The 19,849-nt window shown below is 43.8% G+C and overlaps 4 protein-coding genes and 3 non-coding genes across 7 annotated transcripts; 4 read left to right on the top strand and 3 right to left on the bottom strand.

The window, feature by feature from the left end:
* Nucleotides 1-321: 321 nt before the first annotated feature.
* ATF3 (bZIP transcription factor) lies at nt 322-1,119 on the bottom strand (the record flags this gene model as incomplete). Its single annotated transcript, XM_033569820.1, has 1 exon — nt 322-1,119. The coding sequence occupies one exon, from the start codon at nt 1,117-1,119 to the stop codon at nt 322-324; it is 798 nt and encodes a 265-aa protein (XP_033428626.1).
* A 5,896-nt stretch (nt 1,120-7,015) lies between these two features.
* Nucleotides 7,016-10,713, bottom strand: ATNIH1004_005164 (uncharacterized protein; the record flags this gene model as incomplete). Its single annotated transcript, XM_033569819.1, has 8 exons — nt 7,016-7,236; nt 7,407-7,627; nt 8,246-8,381; nt 9,469-9,798; nt 9,852-9,916; nt 9,971-10,350; nt 10,404-10,471; nt 10,521-10,713. 8 exons carry the CDS (start codon nt 10,711-10,713, stop codon nt 7,016-7,018), a joined length of 1,614 nt encoding a protein of 537 aa, XP_033428625.1.
* A 373-nt stretch (nt 10,714-11,086) lies between these two features.
* Nucleotides 11,087-12,790, top strand: ATNIH1004_005163 (putative isoamyl alcohol oxidase; the record flags this gene model as incomplete). The annotated part of the gene is made up of 1 exon (XM_033569818.1): nt 11,087-12,790. One exon carries the CDS (start codon nt 11,087-11,089, stop codon nt 12,788-12,790), a length of 1,704 nt encoding a protein of 567 aa, XP_033428624.1.
* Nucleotides 12,791-15,796: 3,006 nt separating this feature from the next.
* ATNIH1004_005162 (uncharacterized protein) lies at nt 15,797-16,365 on the top strand (the record flags this gene model as incomplete). Its single annotated transcript, XM_033569817.1, has 2 exons — nt 15,797-16,147; nt 16,216-16,365. The coding sequence occupies 2 exons, from the start codon at nt 15,797-15,799 to the stop codon at nt 16,363-16,365; spliced, it is 501 nt and encodes a 166-aa protein (XP_033428623.1).
* A 915-nt stretch (nt 16,366-17,280) lies between these two features.
* Nucleotides 17,281-17,388, top strand: ATNIH1004_005161. Its single transcript has one exon. It is a non-coding gene; the product is annotated as a tRNA-Met (tRNA).
* A 699-nt stretch (nt 17,389-18,087) lies between these two features.
* ATNIH1004_005160 lies at nt 18,088-18,195 on the bottom strand. The gene has a single exon. It is a non-coding gene; the product is annotated as a tRNA-Met (tRNA).
* Nucleotides 18,196-18,976: 781 nt separating this feature from the next.
* ATNIH1004_005159 lies at nt 18,977-19,084 on the top strand. The gene has a single exon. It is a non-coding gene; the product is annotated as a tRNA-Met (tRNA).
* Nucleotides 19,085-19,849: the final 765 nt, after the last annotated feature.

Here is a 19,849-nt window from a genome sequence, read left to right as displayed (position 1 = left end):
AGAAAGTTAGTCAGGGGAGTAAATTTATCGACGGGAAGGTCAGTCTAAGTGTTTTACAAGAAATTTAAATAATATCAACTTTTAGCCCATTAGATATACTCCTACCTAAATTACCTTGATGGCCTGCACGCTGATTGAATGCTATATTACAGGATTTTAAGTGAACATAGACCAAAGATTGTGCAAAATCACTCAACCAACACCAATTAAACAATAAAGTAGACGTCGGACATCAGGCATCAGACATCAGTCTCGCTAAGTTGTAAGTCGCTTCACATGCACCAAACCCCAGCAGCAACAATACAATTAATAATAAATGGATTAGCCATAGTTAATCAAATCATCAAACCCATCATGACTAGCCAAAGAGCTAATACTGGTATCACTGATCACACTCAAATTCGAGTCTCGACGTACTTGTTCTGCAGTCATTATGTCAGAGCCCGAGAACTGCGGCGGGCTACCATCATCCACCAGTGTTGAGGTTGATGACAGGGCATCTATGGGTAATGTATGCATATTTCTCAGATCAGGGCTATCACTTGCGACCTCACGGGTTTTCAACTGATCCAGCATCTTGTCCAGATGGTTCTTGATTGAGACATCGTCACACTCCGAATGACGCAGGAGCTCATCCTTCAGCTGCAGCATCTGGCTCCGCAGCTGTTCTACCTCAATCAATAGCATTTGCTTCTGGAATGACACTTTCTCATACCGGCTTTGGAGCTGTCTGGTATGTTGCTTCTTCTTCTGACGACATTTACTGGCAGCCATGCGATTGCGAGCGAGGAATTGCTCTCGTTTTTCTCTTTCTTTCTCCCGTTCCTCGTTTGTGAACATGGACTCGGATTGATTGTGAGTCTTCTTGCGTGTGGATTCTTTGGGAGGTGATTGGTGCTGCTGCTGCTGCTGCTCGAGGTCAGGTCTGGTCCAGGCTGGCGTTGGAGGCTGTGGAAATTGATTGAAATTCAGCCAGGCATCGTCCGGTAAAAATGGAAATGAGAGATGCTCCGGAGGAAGGGTAGTCATGCCATAATACGGTAGCGAATCTGGAGGAGCATCCTCCCTGTAGCGGAAGATATCAGGGGCAGACGGGCAAAGACCAATTTCTGCGGACATTTTTAAACGACGCAGGGAGAGAACAGTGGGTTATTGACCATCGTATCCGACCGAATGGCAGGTCGGTATTGATGATGTAAAACTATGTATAGATCAGGATGGAAGAGGTTGAACGACGGGATTGTCCCTGTATTTAAAGCCCGATAAAGAAGTTGTCAGAACTCCCCTATTGAACCGGGATAGTACAGGGCAGACGGGCCATGATCAACCGTTGGGGAAGACAGGAATACAAGAACGTTGCTCCCGCCAACGTCGACGGCACGTTCTAGAGGCCTGGACAAAGAGAACGCGTGACTGGGTGATGTCAACCCCGGTCCCCCGGCCAATCAGCGATCACGACGGGACGACAGTCCTCGGAGGCATGGAGTGTCAACGGTGATTGGCGGAATCCCATCCAGAAGTCTATTCCCAATCGAGCATAGACTTCAAAGCGACATCATCAAGCCTCTGCTTTCGGCCAATTCGGATACACCGGATGTATTTCCCAAACTCAACTCTCATCCTGAGCCATATCTGTGTCGCATTGTTTTGGCAAGAGAACAACGAGTTTGGCAGTTGGAAGTTGGGCTTTGTTCTTTGGTTACGGAAATTCAATCCCCATTGGGGCTGATCAGATGATCGCAGCCCCATGGTTAAATCCCGAATTCTGCAAAGTCACGCAACGGCGAGAGTAGGTATTCAAGAATCAATCCTACAAATCACAATAGAGGGCTAAAGATTATTGTCAACGCTAAGGAGTTACCAGAAGTACAATCATGGTACTTTGGTTCCTACTTATTTCGTATCCTAGCTGCCTGTTATAGTAGGATTACAATTGCCATTATGTTAAACCAAGGAAATTTTTCAGCTAGGACTGGTATTCCTGAGATGAGAGGCAATAGGATATACAACGGTAAATACAAATAAATACACAATATTAAATGCATTGAATATCAGAAAACCTGCAAAAATGAGCGACCTAGTACATACTAACCAGCTAGCTAACTAACTCCCACCCAATCACATCCATCATCTTGACACATATGCAAGATTGCGCAATCATCACGCTTAAAACACACATAAAACAGGTACACATCCCTGCTCCTTGCTTTAGATCCTAGACATGCATACACTAGGATATCTCTGGTTCCAAGATTGACCCCTCTGCATCGGGAAACACGAGTTAGCTGTTTCTTGACAGAGTAGGATTAATATATCATTCAACTTTAAGTCCACTTCCGAAACTTAAAGACCTGCAATGCTGTTACCCGCTGGATAGAAAGGTACCATAAACTGGCCAGACCAATAGCCAGGCGGTTGTCTGCGATCCAGTTGAGATGTGCCCTTGTATCCTAGTAGATGAAAAGTTAATACCATTCCGCAGGGCTATAAAACGGAGTGGGTAATTCATTCCGCACGGTATGCTTTTCTGTCCAACCATACCTAGACGTAGGGTCTGGACTTACGTTTTGTCCCAGTTTTTTGAGTCGACAGACCATGGCACACATTAATCTGATTTGATTTGCTTCGCTCGGGGTGTAAAGCTAGTACGTCATCAATCGTGCAGATCTAACGATACCTTTTTTGCTTGTGATGCTGATTGCAATGACTATAGTCATTGACGAAGAATTATTGGAGATAATTATTTTGTTCCATTATCTTCTGCCGACATACTGATATACAGCAGCCGCTTACCACCCTTCCAGATCATGAACTCCAAGGGTATCCTACATCTATGTTTGCATACGTAGGCGAGAATTGGTAATTAGGAATTCTAATGTGAAATCCGGAAACATACCAGTACTCAGTGCGGATGGAACTCGATGCAGGCCATTGACATCGTTACTTCTGGGAAAGAATTGCTTGGTCTCTGATGAACTCCTAGTCTTCGGTTAGGACGAAATGTATTTCCCCTGAGCACACTCTGGACCACATTCAAAGTATTGACCCATTGCTCCCAATTGAGCCCTTGTAACATGAGTGAGAACATGATCATTCGACGTATTTATCTTCGGCCAATAATCTCTATTACTAGTGTGTCGGTGGCGTTCGTGCCAGAAGTACGCATTTTGTTCCTCCAGTATTGGAGCGTGCCTGATCAATAAGCATGTATCATTAACCTTTTCAAAAAAAAACAAAAAAAAAGGCTATACATTCCTTTTAGGCTGGATTCAAACGCCGACTGGAAAGGGATATTATATGCGCTACAACGATCATACGATCTACTACTCTCGCATGTATATGAACATTTCCGGTCCCGGATCTACCTACATTGATCTCCCTCACTCTGCAATTATCGCATACCGCCTGGACTCTTCGAGATAAACGGTTTTGAAATGGGCTTTGGTGGGACGGAGATCCTTGGATATTCTCTCATGATTCCATGGTTGAGATTACTCGTGACAGGATTTAGCTGCGATGCTATACCCTCTCACATGTCCGTACTGCTACCGGAATAGATTCGTAGGTGCCTCGAACAGCAACGCTCCGTATTTCACCGGTGTTTCAGACACTTCTAGCACCGTAAAAAAGGTTCACGCCCACTGTAGTATCCATGGTTCGGGGATGCTGTTTTTGTATGAATTGATAGCCGTCTATCTCTGTGCCCTCTGCTTCTTGGGTTTTTAAACATACTAAACCCCGTAGATTGATATTTATCTATATCAATAACAACCAGTAGTATGGACATAGATAATATCTAAACTGACGTTACACTTATTGCAGTGGTATGAGGCATATGATAGAAGACCAAGTCTAATTATGTAGCCGGAGATGATCTCACCCGATAGCCAATATCAAACAGACAAATACTAAATCATCGATCTGAATATCAATCGTCACTCAGGTTGTCATTTACAAATCGGTTTCCGATCGTCTCCTTGACCAGTTTGCGTCAAGGAGTTAGACCCTCCAAACGGTTATTCAAGGCAGTTGCCACCCGCGGCCTCCGCTAATCTTATCCCGACGACATCTCATGTGAATACTTTGCGATCAATGCGCGAATCTGCTCATTTTTGACGTAATCCATCCATGTCTTACGTCGGAGTATTGCTGGAATAAGAACAAGTCAGCTCCAATGCAACTTTGTTTGCTTCGTACTTGTATCCCCTGCCCTATAATATGCAGATCATCTATTCAGCTACGCAACATTTCTTCCCCTGCCAATAATATTAGATTGGTAATAATCAATTAACATCACATCACATCACATTGTGTCATACCTCGAGTAACAGCTAGGATAATGCTGGTATAAAACTACAGACCCTCTCATAGGTTGGGAGATATACAGTGGCTCCACATTGACGGACAGGGTAAAGAAATTGCCTATTTCTGCTGCTATACAAACCACAGTCTGCCATAATAATATAATATATACGGAGTATAAATATAATAATAAGGGTCGGTCTGTGGCGACATATCCCAGCCCAATCAGGACCTGCAGCTGTAGCTCTACGTCCTTCATGACAAAAGAGTGTATACCGGATTGTCGATCCGTTCAATGACGTCTCGAATATTTCTGTTAGTTTTTTAGTTTACAGGTTCTGCATGTAACCCCTGTCTCTCTGTTGCTCCAATTCGCCCTACCATCGTCAGCTCACGGGAGATGCCTGGGTTTCTTCTTTCATCCATGGAACTCCCTGACAGACTGACTTTCACAGAATCAGGTGTGCAAGATGTTCCAAAATAGGTACCTTGTTGTCCACCACCCTCAGCTGAGAGTACCAACACTGATATCTCGCTGAAGGAGAACCCAAAAACCAGACGACCGTCTAATCCAGGATTTCGAGACGAAATTTTGCGACCATGGAGCCAATCTTCCCTATATCCTTGAAACGGTCTTGAAACCCAACCAGACGGTCACACCGATGGCCAGATTGGGGCTCTTTCAGAAACCTGATCCCTTACTGCTACAGTGCCTAATCGACACCTTTTCTCCATTTACACTGAATTGTTCATGCAGTATGTTTGGAGCTCGAATGTGTGCTATTCTTCATAGCCTTGCTGGTTGTCTTCAATCCCGATCCTTAGTACAATTCGTCAACCATTCAGTGGACCTGGAACAGTATGTCCAATGTCGAAAATGCACTGCCGATGATCATCAACTGGGATGCCGGTATCCTAACCATCTTTTTCAAAATGTGACACCTTTTCTCAAGAACGGACCAATTCACCCAAATTATCCTTGCAACGCAATGCGGAGTGCGATCTAAATAATAATAAGGTGCCACATCAGGGTATGTCAACCCACCTCATCTCCATGATGCTTATCACAACACTAATCATGCAGACATTCAATCCATGATACAGACACAGTAATCTCCCCTCCTTTCATCAGTAAAACAATTCTTATGACCCCAGACACGTCAAGTCCTCTCTCCGCTACTGAGTCACACTGCAGAGACGATCAGGAAACTTAGGAGTTGGGTTAGGAGGTCTAACATTGTGAGGGCTCGAGGGTCTTAACTGTAAGACAGAGGGGCGGGCAGGTCGTGTCAATAGTATACTCATAATAGGAGTACCAAGATAGATCACATCAACCCAAGGTGCATACGGTAACCACTTTCGATGTCGACAGGTCAATAATATAATAAAGATGGCGAATCAACGGGCCAACCCAAGGACTAACATGCAACTCAAGTAGGCCAGTCACATTTATTGTATGTAACGGACCATATTCTATGGAAAGGGGGCTAAAGAGCTCTGCCAACTTTTGTTGGATATACAGAGTACCTAGAATTCTCTCAACGACATCAATTATATAATTAGATAGATGTGAGAGTCAATCATCTATCTTTCTATCAGGTCATAGTCTTATATCTAATGGTATGATCCAATCCATTCCCCCATAGTAAAGATGCAGAACACACATGTGTTTAACTGTTTTATGGATATTAAGAGCCAGCCTTACTGGTAGATATGGCTTGTGCATTTGATTCTCCCAAAAGGATATAGAGTACTCTGTACAGTCCTCGCAGTTAGTGTATTGACTTATATTTCTAACAAACAAGCAGATACAGAGAAAGAGATTTCATATATCTTATTCTAGGGCTGTCAACATCAAAAGGGAGAGTCGGAAATAGTAGAAGCTACAATACTACTTCTAGATTATACCTTTATACCCAGTATTTATTGCCCGTTCTTATAAGCCTTAATCGTTGCACGAAGTGCATACCTTTTTGCTGTACGGTGAGTCATTTAGCGTATAAAGGAGTGATCAGTGTTGGTATGTACAGGGTTTTCGACATGATTCATTATGATGCCTTGCTTTCAAAACTCCCAAACAAAGTCAGAAACCTCGAGCTCAGTAATCCAGTAATTCTTCTCTCCAGAGCATTGTCAGGTCGATGTATTTGGTGTTAGACAAAATAGCCTTTCAGTGGAAGCACTTCAATGTTATCATTTTATTCCATTTATCTTTAGTTCTTTAAACGTTATACATCAGGAAGTTACAAAATAGTGGTTAGCCAATTTCTTCATGCTAAAAAATACAATAACCTTCGTCCCCAACCAGTCTTGGTAACCGAAGAACTGTTCGCAAGAGGAGGATACACACACCGACACTACGGACTCTGGATAAACGGGTCAGCTATAAGAATAATGCATCGAATAGGTGTAGGGGATACAAGTAAGAAGCACACTAAGTTGCATCGGACTACGCGAATGACATTCCTTCACCAAAACACTAATTACAGAGTGACAACTGGGGGGGAAATACAACACCACCTACGACACTCCAAGAACTCAAAAACACGAGCCAAAAAACCGTTGCGAGTACTAGGGACAACATCCAATAGTTTGGGCCCAGGAGCGTATGTACCTTCTGGCTTACGTTAATTCTTTATACTAGCTAACTAGCCAACAAGTCACGTACCCGCTGTCAAGAAGAGGCAGCCCAGCGGTAGAGAACAGAAACTAATCAATTCTTATGCGTCGCTTTCACATTTGACATTACACTCTCCTTGATGGTACCGAGGAACACCTGGTTCCCTTCGTTCCAGGTAGTGAATCCGCTGTCTCCTGCAACAAATCCGAGGTACGCGTCCAATCCCTTCTGGGGATTGTACACTTTGATGGATGTCAGGCAGTGCATGCACCAGAGAATTTTCAGGTACAAAGTGGTCTCAAAGTCGAACGAGACTGAGTGGTAAACAGCCCGATATAATCAACTGCATATATCTGCATTGGTTCGAGTGCCACAATGAACTTTGACTAATCTGGAGGCACAAGTTGACACTCTGGACAGATATGGCAGAATTCTTTGATGGACTGATACCTCCCACGTCTGAAATACCGTCCGATGGCTCTACCCAAGGTAATGCGGGCGGCAAAATGGCCATGTAAGTCGTGTAGCTCCCAGAGCACTTGATCTAGCTCTTCTGATAAGACGTAGACTTTCTTCCCGCAACATTCCATATCGACAATCAACCTCCCAACAAAACGTTCCTCGTTAGCCCAACACCAGAAATGCCACCCTCTGCCCCTAAACTCGAGCTTGTCCAGTGTGGCGTTACGCTCGACTCTAGCAATACTGTCATCGAAACCAAAAGGGTCATCCCCATACTCCCCAGAAATGAGTTTGAACCAGCATTTCTGTCAACAAGAACAACCTCCCTTTCTATCACATTGATGGAAAGAGAATCATTTCCCTGTGTCTAAACGACGGCACGACTCTGATTGTTTCTAGACTCTTTACAACACTCCCTTCCTTCCTATAACCAAAAAACAGAGAAACCGAACCATTAATTTATAGATCCTCAAAGGTACTCAAGTACTCCCATCGTTTACCCGAAAGGGTGAGTCGGAGAAATTCGCGTGCATAAAAGAACAGCTGAACAATACATTTAGATCCTTGTGGTCGACACTTTTCTATCCATAGCAATTTTCTCTTTCACATTCCAGAATATTGCATTTGCTGACTCATTAGATTTTCTCTTGCCCTGTGGTCATCACAGCTAGATATCCTTTCATCACAACACGCTCCCGAGTACGGAAGATACCACCAATAACCGTGCAACCAAAAATTACCCAGGCAAACCGAACAAGTAGAGAGTGCGATGATACTGAATCGCTCACAATTATAGCGTGCGCTAAAGCTATCGAACTGCTGTGCCATCAGAACAATGTTATGGATCATGTTCCGTAATACCATAGTATGCTGGGCTTATTAGCATCCCCCATAACACTGATTATGACATATTCTTCCAAGTTGTTGGATTTGCCCAAGGAAATGGGCGACCCATTTCCCTGCTTTTTGACGATATCAAATATCCGGTTATCAAGTTCTAGTAAATATCAACACAAAGACAGAGCATAATCATATACCCGCCACCCAACCAGTCTATAGCAAGTCAAATTATAAAAATGCTTACCTTTGGGTTTGTTCTGACATGGTAAGGCAAATTAGTCTGATTCCTCATGAAAACTTCAACGTAAAAGGAGTATAGCCCTAAATTGTACAACTCTGTGAAACTTTAACAGCACCCTATTCATTTGACAATGTCGGTTGACTTCCCTCCCTGCTGACACGAGAGGGATGACTTAAAAATCCATTCTATCGTCCATATCGAATCTCGATGTTTTATAGTATGAGTTGAAGAAGGAAGAATGAGGAAGAATATAGTATTTATAGCTGGGTAAGGACACTAGAGTACCATGTTGAAGCTTTCTATATGACTATCAGTCATGACTTCACTAGAAGCCAGGATTTTTTAACAGAACATAAATAGTCACTAAAGGCAGGAAGTGAAGATAGAAATATTTACAAGCTAAGCAACTAATATCTAATGCTATATTAACTAATTATACTAACATAAATTATTAACTATGAGCTAAAAGCTATACTGCTTAATTAACTGTCCCATGGTTAATAGAGCATTGAAGAAATTTCTAGTGCTATAATTTAATCCATAAGATCGAGATCGATGGTCCCAATTAATACGAGTTGATCTCACCATCACGAGACTGTCCACGTCATGCAATATGCAGGGCACAACACACTGAAACAGTGATCATCTGCTGGATCATCCTTACTGGCTAGGTCTTACTGCGTACATACGGAGTAAATATTCCATGCTCGGTGGTAAGAAATTTTAGAACTATAGTAAGCCCTAGTCTATCTACTCCGGAGTATGGGCCATATTAGGAAATGGCCGTGATTTGCTATCACTAAATCCATATGAGAAATTTTTGCGATAAAAAAGAAGAGAGGAGAAAGGCTGCATTTATTTTCAATATTATATTCTATTCTCTACGTATATTCTTATTATAATTAGTCGTAGCAAGCCAACCAACTCCAAGGTAATATTTACAAGCATCAATCAATTCCAGATCACCTCGGCCACGCCCTCCCCACCGCCTCGGAACTCGTACTCAATGATCGACTCTCCACATCCTGCTCGATCGCCGTATGGACGGTGATTCCACGCAATTCGACATCTGAACTGCATCGCCCTGGCGCATTCGTGCTGACCACCACCTTCTTGTTCGCTGACAATCCGTGCGGGTCACTGATCTTGTGGAATCCGTCCGGGTTCTGACTGGCACTGTGCATGTAGCGAGGCGTGCGTGAGGACCGAGTTGTCTGGCCTTTGACTCTGCCGAGAAATCCAGAGATAAGCGGCTTTAACACGGGAAGGCAGCCACATATGATGGCGACGTCGAGTTCGAGGGCGGTCCAGATGGATTCTTTAGCACTAGATGCTGGACAAATATCACCATCAGTAGAGCACTAAGCCAATAGAAGGGGATCCTACCAGCTAGATCATTGGTGTGGAAATGGTTGAATTCAATCACTCGTAGTAAGCTGAAGATGCAGACCCTGGTGATTAATCAGTTTGATGTTTTGTGTCAAAGTCCTACATGGTCAACGTACAGTGCTCCAAGTGAGAAAACAAAGGTCAAGGTCAGTTTCTGCTGGACCGTCATGTTCAGTCTCCAGACCACTGGCATCGGTAACAGCAAAATAATAATATCCTCCACCAAAGACAAACACGCCGAGGTCTGGAACAGCTTGGTCTGTCCGGCCATGCAGTGTCCGTTCAATCGAGTATCATAGTAATACTGGACGGGGGAACATTGAAAGATATTGCCCATGAGTTCGGTAAATGCCCACATGACCGTAAAGATAATCAGACAGGTGATTGCAATCCGGACAGGCCTCAGAGTACCCAACAATCGTCGCAGTAAGACCAGGATGGAGACTTTCACGAACGCCATGGACGGTGGCCAGAACTTCTGGATCATCCACGAGCCCTAGTCGGGTTGGTACAACTTCATTCATCAAATGGACACGACACAGCACTTACGAATTGCAGACGGATCCGTTCGTCCTGAGGAAGCTTGTCACCCGGGACTCCGACGCCATTAAAGGCCGCTGGTGATCGTGAGTCTGAAATCACCCAGACAAATGGACTCGTACTTACTGTAGATGACAAACGTGGTGGCACCGTAGGAAAGCACCAGTCCAATACCCATCAACAATTCCTCTAATCGCCATCCGACCGTGGCCGTACGACATGCTACCAGTCGGAGAATATAGACGATCGTCGCGATGCCTGCCCCGATCGCGGGAACGATCGTTACCACATTTCCCCAATATTCGTTGCGGATGGCCATAGCGAACGAACATCTGGGGAAGATGGTTCACGGAGGACTCCAGGTCAGGGAGGATATACGATGCACGGTCATGCCCACCATGATTGACTTTGCATTCCCCTGGAAGGTATCAGCGATGGTTCACTTCAGGCTTCGAATAACTTGGACGGAATAAACAAATTAAGCCCGTTGGGGCAATGCAACATCAGACCAGGGGCTGAATCCCTCACGAAATCCACTAGACTGGTGCGGCAAGGATCTGCCGATGCTGCATCCTCTTAAGGTACAAGGATGTCCCAGAGCCCTTGTCTTCCCAGCACATTGGTGGTTCTTTTTTTTTTTCTTTTGCTTTTCTTTTTTCTTTTTTGTTTCCTTTTTTTTCTATGGTTGGAATATGCCGCTTTCCAAGACTTTGTTGGCCCTGTTGGTCGTTCATCTGCTCGGCGTATCCGCCTCCTACAACTGTACCCTGCATAGCTTCAATGCCACTCTCGGGGGTCGTGTACAGCCATTGAAGCCGTTCTCCTCGCCGTGCTTCTCCCACTACAATGGCGTCGAGGCCACTGTGGATGAAGCTGCCTGCAAGGTGATCCAGAGTAACTACTCGGATCCTTTCCATCGTTCCAACTCGGACAATGGCTTCATGTATAACCAGGTGGAAATCTGCGCCTCCGATCCGCAAAATCAGTGTCTCCTGGATAACACGGACCCCACTAATCCCCAGGCACTGAAGGGCCCCTGCAACCAGGGCAACACGCCTTCCTACTCTCTGGAGGTAAAAACCCCCAAAGACGTGGTGGAGGCGCTCAGGTTCTCCAGCTGCTCTGGGACCCGTTTATCCATCAAGAACAGCGGTCACGACTTCCTCGGCCGCAGCAGTGGTCGAGGAACTCTCTCTCTGTGGACACGCAACCTGCAATCCATGCACTACAGTGCAACCTTCACCCCGTCCGGCTGCAAGGCGTCTTCCACTTACAACGCCATCACTGTTGGAGCCGGTGTGAACTTCGACCAAGTCTACAACTTTGCCAATGAGCACAACGTCACCTTCATCGGCGGATACTCACCCACCGTCGGCGTCTCAGGTGGCTGGGTGCAGACCGGCGGCCATTCCATCCTGTCTCCGGTTTACGGTCTGGGAATCGACCACGTTGTCGAGTACAAGGTAGTCACACCGGACAGTCATTACCGCATCGCCAATGAGTGTCAGAACCAGGACCTCTTCTGGGCGCTTCGCGGCGGCGGAGGCGGAACCTTCGGTGTGGTCATAGAAAGCACGCATCGTGTGGAACCCCGCATGCCTCTGATCTCCGCTTCAATCAAATTCCCCCAGAAGTCCGATTCTAGCAACGTACTCCCATTCCTAGACATCCTGGTCAACAATACGATCAAGTGGGCTCACGAGGGCTGGGGCGGCCACATCAACAGCAACTCATTCATCAACGTGACACCACTCCTTTCACTGGCCGAGGCCAAGGAGTCCCTCGCCGAAGTGGTCGCCTACGCTAAATCCCAGGGTGGCACCGCCGTCATCGAGAAATTCTCCTCCTGGTACGGCTTCTACGAGAAATATGTCGTCCCCAACTCCGTCAAAGTTGGCAACACCCATTTCGCAGGGACTCGACTGATTCCACAATCCGTCTTCGAGACAGAGGCCGGTCGCGCTGGTCTCATGAAATTCTTCTCCGTGTTGCTCTCCAAAGGAGGAAACGTGTACATCCCCGTGGTGGGACCCCTTCTCTACAAGAATCCCAAATCCACATCCGCGACCCCCGCCTGGCGAAACGCTATCTGGTCCCTCGGGGCTGACGGGTTCTGGTCTTGGAACAGCACCCTCAACACCCGTGAGGAAACCGTGGCCGAACTGCAGCATATGACCCAGCTTCTCGAGGACCTAACCCCCGGCAGCGGCGCGTACAGTCCCGAGGCGAACCCATTCACCCCGGACTGGAAGGAGGCCTGGTGGGGAGAGGAGAATTACGGGAAGCTCTTGACGCTGAAGAAGAAGTACGATCCCAAGGGATTATTGCACTGCTGGAAGTGTGTTGGATGGGAGGAGTCTGATGCCAAGAGTTCCTGCTTTGCGGCATTTGATTAATTAAACAAGACTGTACACTACTTCGTATATTACTAGACTATTGATAACCTCGCTTGTGTAAACTGTAAAGGATCCAGATCCGACAATTCCGAAAGGACCATTAATACGGGGTAGACTACTTCGGAGTAATAACAATTCTCGTATCAGACCCTGTGGATTCGAACTAATAACCCTCGTATGTTAGTCTTCCCACAATGCTCAGCGAGCCAAGATTGGCTCCTCAGCCAGAAGCCGATCCAAATGGCATCTCCCGCCCACTTGGCGTGATCCTTCCACATTTCCATCGAGGGATTCTCCGTAGGCAGCCGACCGCTTGGGTAGTTAAGAGTATCTATAAGGAGCACTCCATAAGTAGTAAGTTGGATCCTGCTGCAAAAAAAAACTAATTAGTTAACTAACATAATCGGTAAGCGAGTGCTGCACCCTTATTTCTACGCTTCCATTTTTAATCAAGTCATTCAACCACCACCATGCCACCAAAAAGACCTCCGAAAATGCTTTAAAGGATCAAGAAGACAGGATTACTATAGCCATTTCTGCATTTAAAAAGTCACAAATTCAGTCTGTTCAACAAGCAGCACAGGTGTTTCAAATATCTGAAAGATTACTACAACAACAGCCTTGTAAAGTAACTCCACGGTCTAAAAAACGCGCCAATAGTTATAAATTAATATTAAATGAGGAATTACTTGCACGATAGATATTATTATTAGACTGACGTGGAACACCTCCCCGACTATCTTATGTGAAGAAATAGCTAATATTCTTCTTGCAACGTGGCACCCCCTATTTAAACTGCTTAATACTAGTTGCTTTGGGCCACTAAAACACGCGTATAAAAACCTGGTTAAGAACAAGGCATATCTTGGCTTTAACTATATTAATAAACTTAATTTTCTTAAGCCTATCCCGAAACCTGTACAAAGGCTTTAAGAAGGAGAATACTCAGTATGGCTTTTTAGGAATGGCTTGGTTTCATTTAACTCAGAAAGAGCTCTTAAAAAGCTTAATATTCAACTAAAAAGTCCTACACCTCCAGGCAGTCGTTCAACCAATTCAGCGCGTAAATCACCTTATAATTCTCGGCAATTAAAAAAGCAAGCATCTGCAATAAAAGGCGCTAAAAGCATGTACACAAAGCCCCAATCTTTTCAGAAATATAATTAAACAAGATTATTAAAGGGCATGAAATGGTTCTAAATAAAGCTATTCTTGCATATCAAAAAGTAGAGGATTTACGAGCTGCAAATAAAACAGACTGTAAAAAAAAGGGAATCTAAGTGATATATACCTGCTACAGAGGGATTTTTTCCAAAATAGGCCCAGAATTATATACAGCAGCAGAATAAGTTCCAAGAAAGCTCAAGATACTATACCAATCGATAGAGGGCCATTTACAGTTCAGCGACGTGTACGAGCGCCACCACAGTGTTCTGGCTGTGGTATTCAGGGTCATAAGATCAATAAATTTCCTAATCAAAGTAGTAATTAGGTTTTATATAGAAATGCAGATTTTTAGGTGTTTTGTATGGCTTTCTTTTCACCTATCGGGAGAAGTGCGGCGCTCGCTTACAGTCCCGGTGTATAAGCACAATGATAAACATGGTTAATCAACTATAGAAACCCTGCCTATTATTACTGTACATTAACTTATGCATGTAACAGTAAGCAGGTTAATGCACGCTTAAATTCTCATCCATTCAAGCATATATCCTTGTTGGTTTAGTTCACTGGGTTCCGGGCGTAAGATGCGGCGCACTAATCTCTAATGTAACCTAATCAATCCAAAACCCATGTATACACTGCCTATAACTTATAGCAAATGTAATTTTTAGCTCTTGGTTAGATATCAATCAGGATCTGACGACTATTAACTGACAATTATGCTGGGTGTTATATTCCGAAGCATATGTACTGTAGGCATTATAACCATATCACAACATATACTATTTACGAAATATATTCTAAGTAATCTTTCAATACTATAACTGGCGAGCTAACATATACACTCAGCTAACTAGCATCCTCTATGAGGAACATAACATAGGGCTTTATAGCTTTATAGGAGTTTATTTCCCTTTTTGTTCTGTTACCAACAGTTTACAGAGTCATATACTGAGTATACAGAAAGGTTAGTATTAACATTCATTGTTTTCTAGGTTTGGCCATCCAAAGGTTGTTCAGAACTCCTGCGTATCTTTAGCATTTTTCATCTGACCTGCCACTTATATACTGTATCAACCAGGTTTATTTCTGTCCTCATAAGTTATTAACTGTCTTCTAAATCTAGAACCCTCAGATCTAATAGTGTTTCTGAGTTCGCTAGATTCTTCTGTGTGCTTTTCTTGTCGATATTCACATCGCGAAACAACCAGTGAGCAGGAATGATCTGGTTGAGTCTAATTTAAACAAATATTATCCTTCTGGAAATTTCTTCTTACACTATAAGAAGTACAGGCGGTATTTCTGGCTCCTATAAAGGGTATAGAAATTCCCTTGATACTAGCACCTTCCAGTGATCAACTACTTATTTTTGACACCAGCACTTAATTTAAAATTTTCACAGATATTTTTACTGCCGCTATTTCGTTCCATGTGTATAGGGTAGCAAGTTAGTCCACTGGTTTCAATATATACCATACAGAGCAGCGCAGGGGAAATATCTCTTGAGCCAGAACTATTGGTGGCTGCGATAAAACAGCAGCCTATCGTATGCATTTATCATGCATTGACAAATCCACCAATTGGCAGACTGGTTACTCCAACGTAAGCGGCTAAGGGTTGCCAATACTGGCAGGAGATGGGAACATAATAGACCACTCTAGCCGCCAACTAGATAGTACCGCATTTTGCTCCAGATAGATAAGAATTGAATTCCTCTATACCAGACACAAGGGTAGATGTCCCGTCAGATCAAAGCATAGTATGCTTCAGATTACACTTCAAGATTCAAAATTGTTTACTATATTTATTCCTACTGCTATTAATACTTTACGAGAAATCAACATGTCCACCCGCCCTCTCTGCCTCGTCACCACTCGCAATTCCCCATCTCAACGGGCGCATTTCGCAGTTTTTGTCCCATCCACAACGAACTCCAAAATTGGTACCACAATCCAGGTCGTTGGCGCGCCTATGGTGGGGTATACTCTCGAATTCAAACGGAACGATGCGCCGATGAACACCACGGGATCCTATACACAGGTCACGATAGGACAGGTCCATTCGGACCATGTTCGAGATGCGCCAAACGCCAATCCATTAACTAAATCTACGCCGATAAATGATCTCGAGGTCGCAGCGAGTCAAGTGCCGCCTCCCCGGATCAGCCAGAACTTTATGGCGCCGGTGAATGATGTGAGTATGACCGAATTGATCTTTGTATTGTTCCATTCTATGTTCCACCCTGATTCTTTCTGCCTCAGACTACCAATAAGAGATGCCAAGAGTGGACCATGGAATATGTTCGTCATCTCGTTGCCAAAGGATTCATTGCGCCGGAGGCAATTGAAATTGTCCAGTCGAAACGGGACCCGCCAACCCATGGAATTGGCCTGCTACCTGTTACATATTGACTGACCTGGTGGGTCGAGGTTAAGTAGTAAAAAATAAAAAAACCTATTGCATATTCTATGATAGTATGGGTTTAAAGAAGACTCGAAATGGAAAGTTAATGTGTTCTAAATGCTAAATAATTGGACTTGTTTTAGTGGTTTGTCTGGGGGCCTCTCTGCACAGTCAGCCTGGAACTATTTCAATATCTTGAAGTGGAACAGCTTCTATCTATATGGTAAGTTGAGGTAAATTGGACCAGTCATTCAACTATTTTAATTGTCTATTACTGGTGAGCCGTAGAAACAGAAAGGAGTATGGGAATAATATATACATTTATACAAGCTGTGATATATGTATATTCTTTTGAAAACCTTGGGGGAAGAAGCTATGTTGTGAGGTGCTAGGATAGCGGTGACTAGATAGTATATTGAAACTATCGTGCGATCTAGTATCGCTTGGTGAGTATATTCATCTATCTACCAGAGAGCGTAGACAAACACTTCCTTATGTCTACGTGTCCCTTAGCCCCTGAGTGTGATATATCAGATCGCTGCGGGACTAGGATATCCGAAGGTGCCTTAGGCATCTTGATTTCCAACATATTCATACTATAAATGTGAAAGGATGCAAGTTCATTTCCTGTTCATTGGACTAGACATACCAGCTAGATAGAAATGGGTATAGATCTGTGTCTGCTGGATAGAGCAGATATATAATTAGTTAATGATTGATTCTTTGCCCCAGTAGAGCCGATCAGATAAGCCACTTATATCTGCAGCAACAGCAATCTATTAGCAGCCTCTATTTGTTCGGTTTACATCGACTCTTTCAGTTCAGGCGTGCAATCCCATTCAGTTCTGTTTCATGCCCAATTGTTGTTACACAAAAAGGTGCTAGAATTATCTAGGCAAAGTTTTTGCCTGGGCCTCAACCAGGTCTCCATGGTCTAGTTGGTTTTATGACGGCGGTCTCATATTTAATTATGACGGCCCTCTCAACGGCTGGTTATCCGCAGGTCACGAGTTCGATTCTCGTTGGAGGCATTTTTTTTGCTTTCTACTCTCGGCAGAGTTAATATATATTCCACCGGACGCTATTGTTTTTATCATTGCTATTATTATTCGTTTCTAAATACCTAATTTATGTCCCTTCTTGGGAATTGAGAGTAATCTTGCCGGTGATTGCATATGGTCAACAACAGTTACTCCAATTTCTATAAAGTCGATGCGGTTGTATTGTTCTGGTCTATATAATTGATGCTCGCTTAATGCTGTTCTGCGAGGATAAATTTAATAGATTGTCTGGTGGACGGATGAGCCTCACTCTTTGAAGTATCACTAGTTATTGAACAGGGCTGTGTGCATTTCTGACATGCCAGTGCTGCCCCTTTTTCTCCTGTCTTGTAATGCTTGCACATGTGTAGTTGCTACATATCCAAATCCAAATATGCAGCAGGAGAACACAGAGACCAACGCAAGCAGTCTTTTATTTTGGAGGATCAAGATAATTACTTTCAAGCTGTCTCCTCTTACTCCACAACGCATGCTCCTATACCTTTGATGTCACTGGTAGCTTAAACGTGCGGGTCAGATTGCTTTAATTCAAGCATTGTGGGCGGAGTCGCACAGATGGAAGGAGTAAGAAAAGGTCAATTCATAGGAATAGGTCTACGAAGTGCTCCATACAGCTCAGTGTGGTTCCTATTCTCCGAAAAGGAACCATAAAACAGAAGCAACAAAAAATGCCTCCAACGAGAATCGAACTCGTGACCTGCGGATAACCAGCCGTTGAGAGGGCCGTCATAATTAAATATGAGACCGCCGTCATAAAACCAACTAGACCATGGAGACAATTGGTTGGAAAATTTTTGCTCTAAAGTGCCACACAAAAGGAATGGATATTCACTATTTGAAAGGGATGGTATGCAGGCGGTGGAAAGAAATCATGGGCAGCCATTTCTCGGCACTAACGTTTGAGTACTTATACTAGCTACAAATCAAAGAGCTCTAGCAGCTAACTACTCCATACTATTAAGGGATTTCTCCAGGGAATCTGATTGGCATAGAGAACAGACAGGATGTTACGGTCATTGGAGTGACGGGCGGATTGCAACTCAGTAGAAATATCTTCATTCTCCGAGGAGACGAAGTATAGTGTTAGAAAAAGACTAAGCGTAGCCATCTGTCAAATAATATGGCCGTTGGTGGACTAGAATCATGTGACTAGATCGGGGTAAAACCCCCGCGGAGCACACAACAAAATAATCATAAAGAATAACCAAGAAGAGAATTTACCAATCGTACTCTATTTTCCTCTTCGGGACTAGCTGTATGTCTGACACTATCTGGTGGTAGGGAAGGCAGTTAGTTTGGGTAAGCAGAGAGCTATTGTGTAGGGGCATGAGTATAGAAAAATATCAATTTTACAGTTTAATTGCGGCACTACCAACAAGTTCTTCTCCTTTCCGTTTCCTTCCTTTTTTTTTTTTTTTTTTGAAATGACCCCAAACATAAATGTCGCGTTGAGCTAAATTGAGTTGAGCCGTTTCCACCAGAGTAGGTTGAAGATGTCTTCTGGATTATGGATCTGGGAAATAGTATTATTATAGCAATACAAAGTTTTGTTAGCTTCGTCTCCATGGTCTAGTTGGTTTTATGACGGCGGTCTCATATTAGTACATGACAGCTCAACAAAGAGTTGGTTATCCGCAGGTCACGAGTTCGATTCTCGTTGGAGGCATTTTTTTGCCCTTTATTTGACTTAGGATAAAGTACCCTACCAGTGTCAGGGCTTGCAATGCAATTTTGGATCATATTTATGTAGGATGCAAAGTTATAACTAGAGTAGGTCGCTTGACCAATGGCAAATAGCCGTAATACAAGGACGTAGTCCATAAAACGCTGTTTAATTTCAAATCCAGATCATAGTACTGGTATTGATCTTCACCAGAAGACGGAATCTATACTGGCCCAGAGCTATATTCATCTTATTTTTACCACCACTTTCTTTCTGGACGGCTGTAAGTCTGTACTCTCATTTTCATTTACCAGTCCCAATTTGGTTGCTTCGTGGAGTTTCTTCAACTTGGTTGGAATTTTTTTTTCTTTAAGTAGTAAATATCAGGTCGGAATATAAATCGGTCTTCCCGTCCAAATAACTATAGAATACTGAGAGGGGATAAGTAGGACATAGCCATCAGGATCCGAACACGGGTCAGGTAGGAGAAGGCGGGCGTGTTGTTGTTGCTATTCAATGATGAAGAATATCTGTAGTTGATTAAACTCCAGTGATGTTCATGGGGAAATCACCGCATATATATATATTGCAGAGCACTGTATCTGCTCATAGTCGCGTAGAGTTCTCTTCGAGAGCAACTATCTTATATCGTCCTTCCAGCCCTGTTCTTCTAGTGGAACAAAAGTTGTCCAGTTTAATTGTTCCTAAGGGAAATTAGGAACTGCGTTGCATCTGACGGCAGGCCTCCTCGCGCATTGGGAGATTGGA

This window comes from Aspergillus tanneri (assembly GCF_003426965.1).
Source record: "Aspergillus tanneri strain NIH1004 chromosome Unknown AapTan_3_pilon_pilon_pilon, whole genome shotgun sequence".
Classification (NCBI taxonomy): Eukaryota; Fungi; Ascomycota; class Eurotiomycetes; order Eurotiales; family Aspergillaceae; genus Aspergillus; species Aspergillus tanneri.
This window is presented reverse-complemented; position numbering and strand designations above follow the sequence as displayed.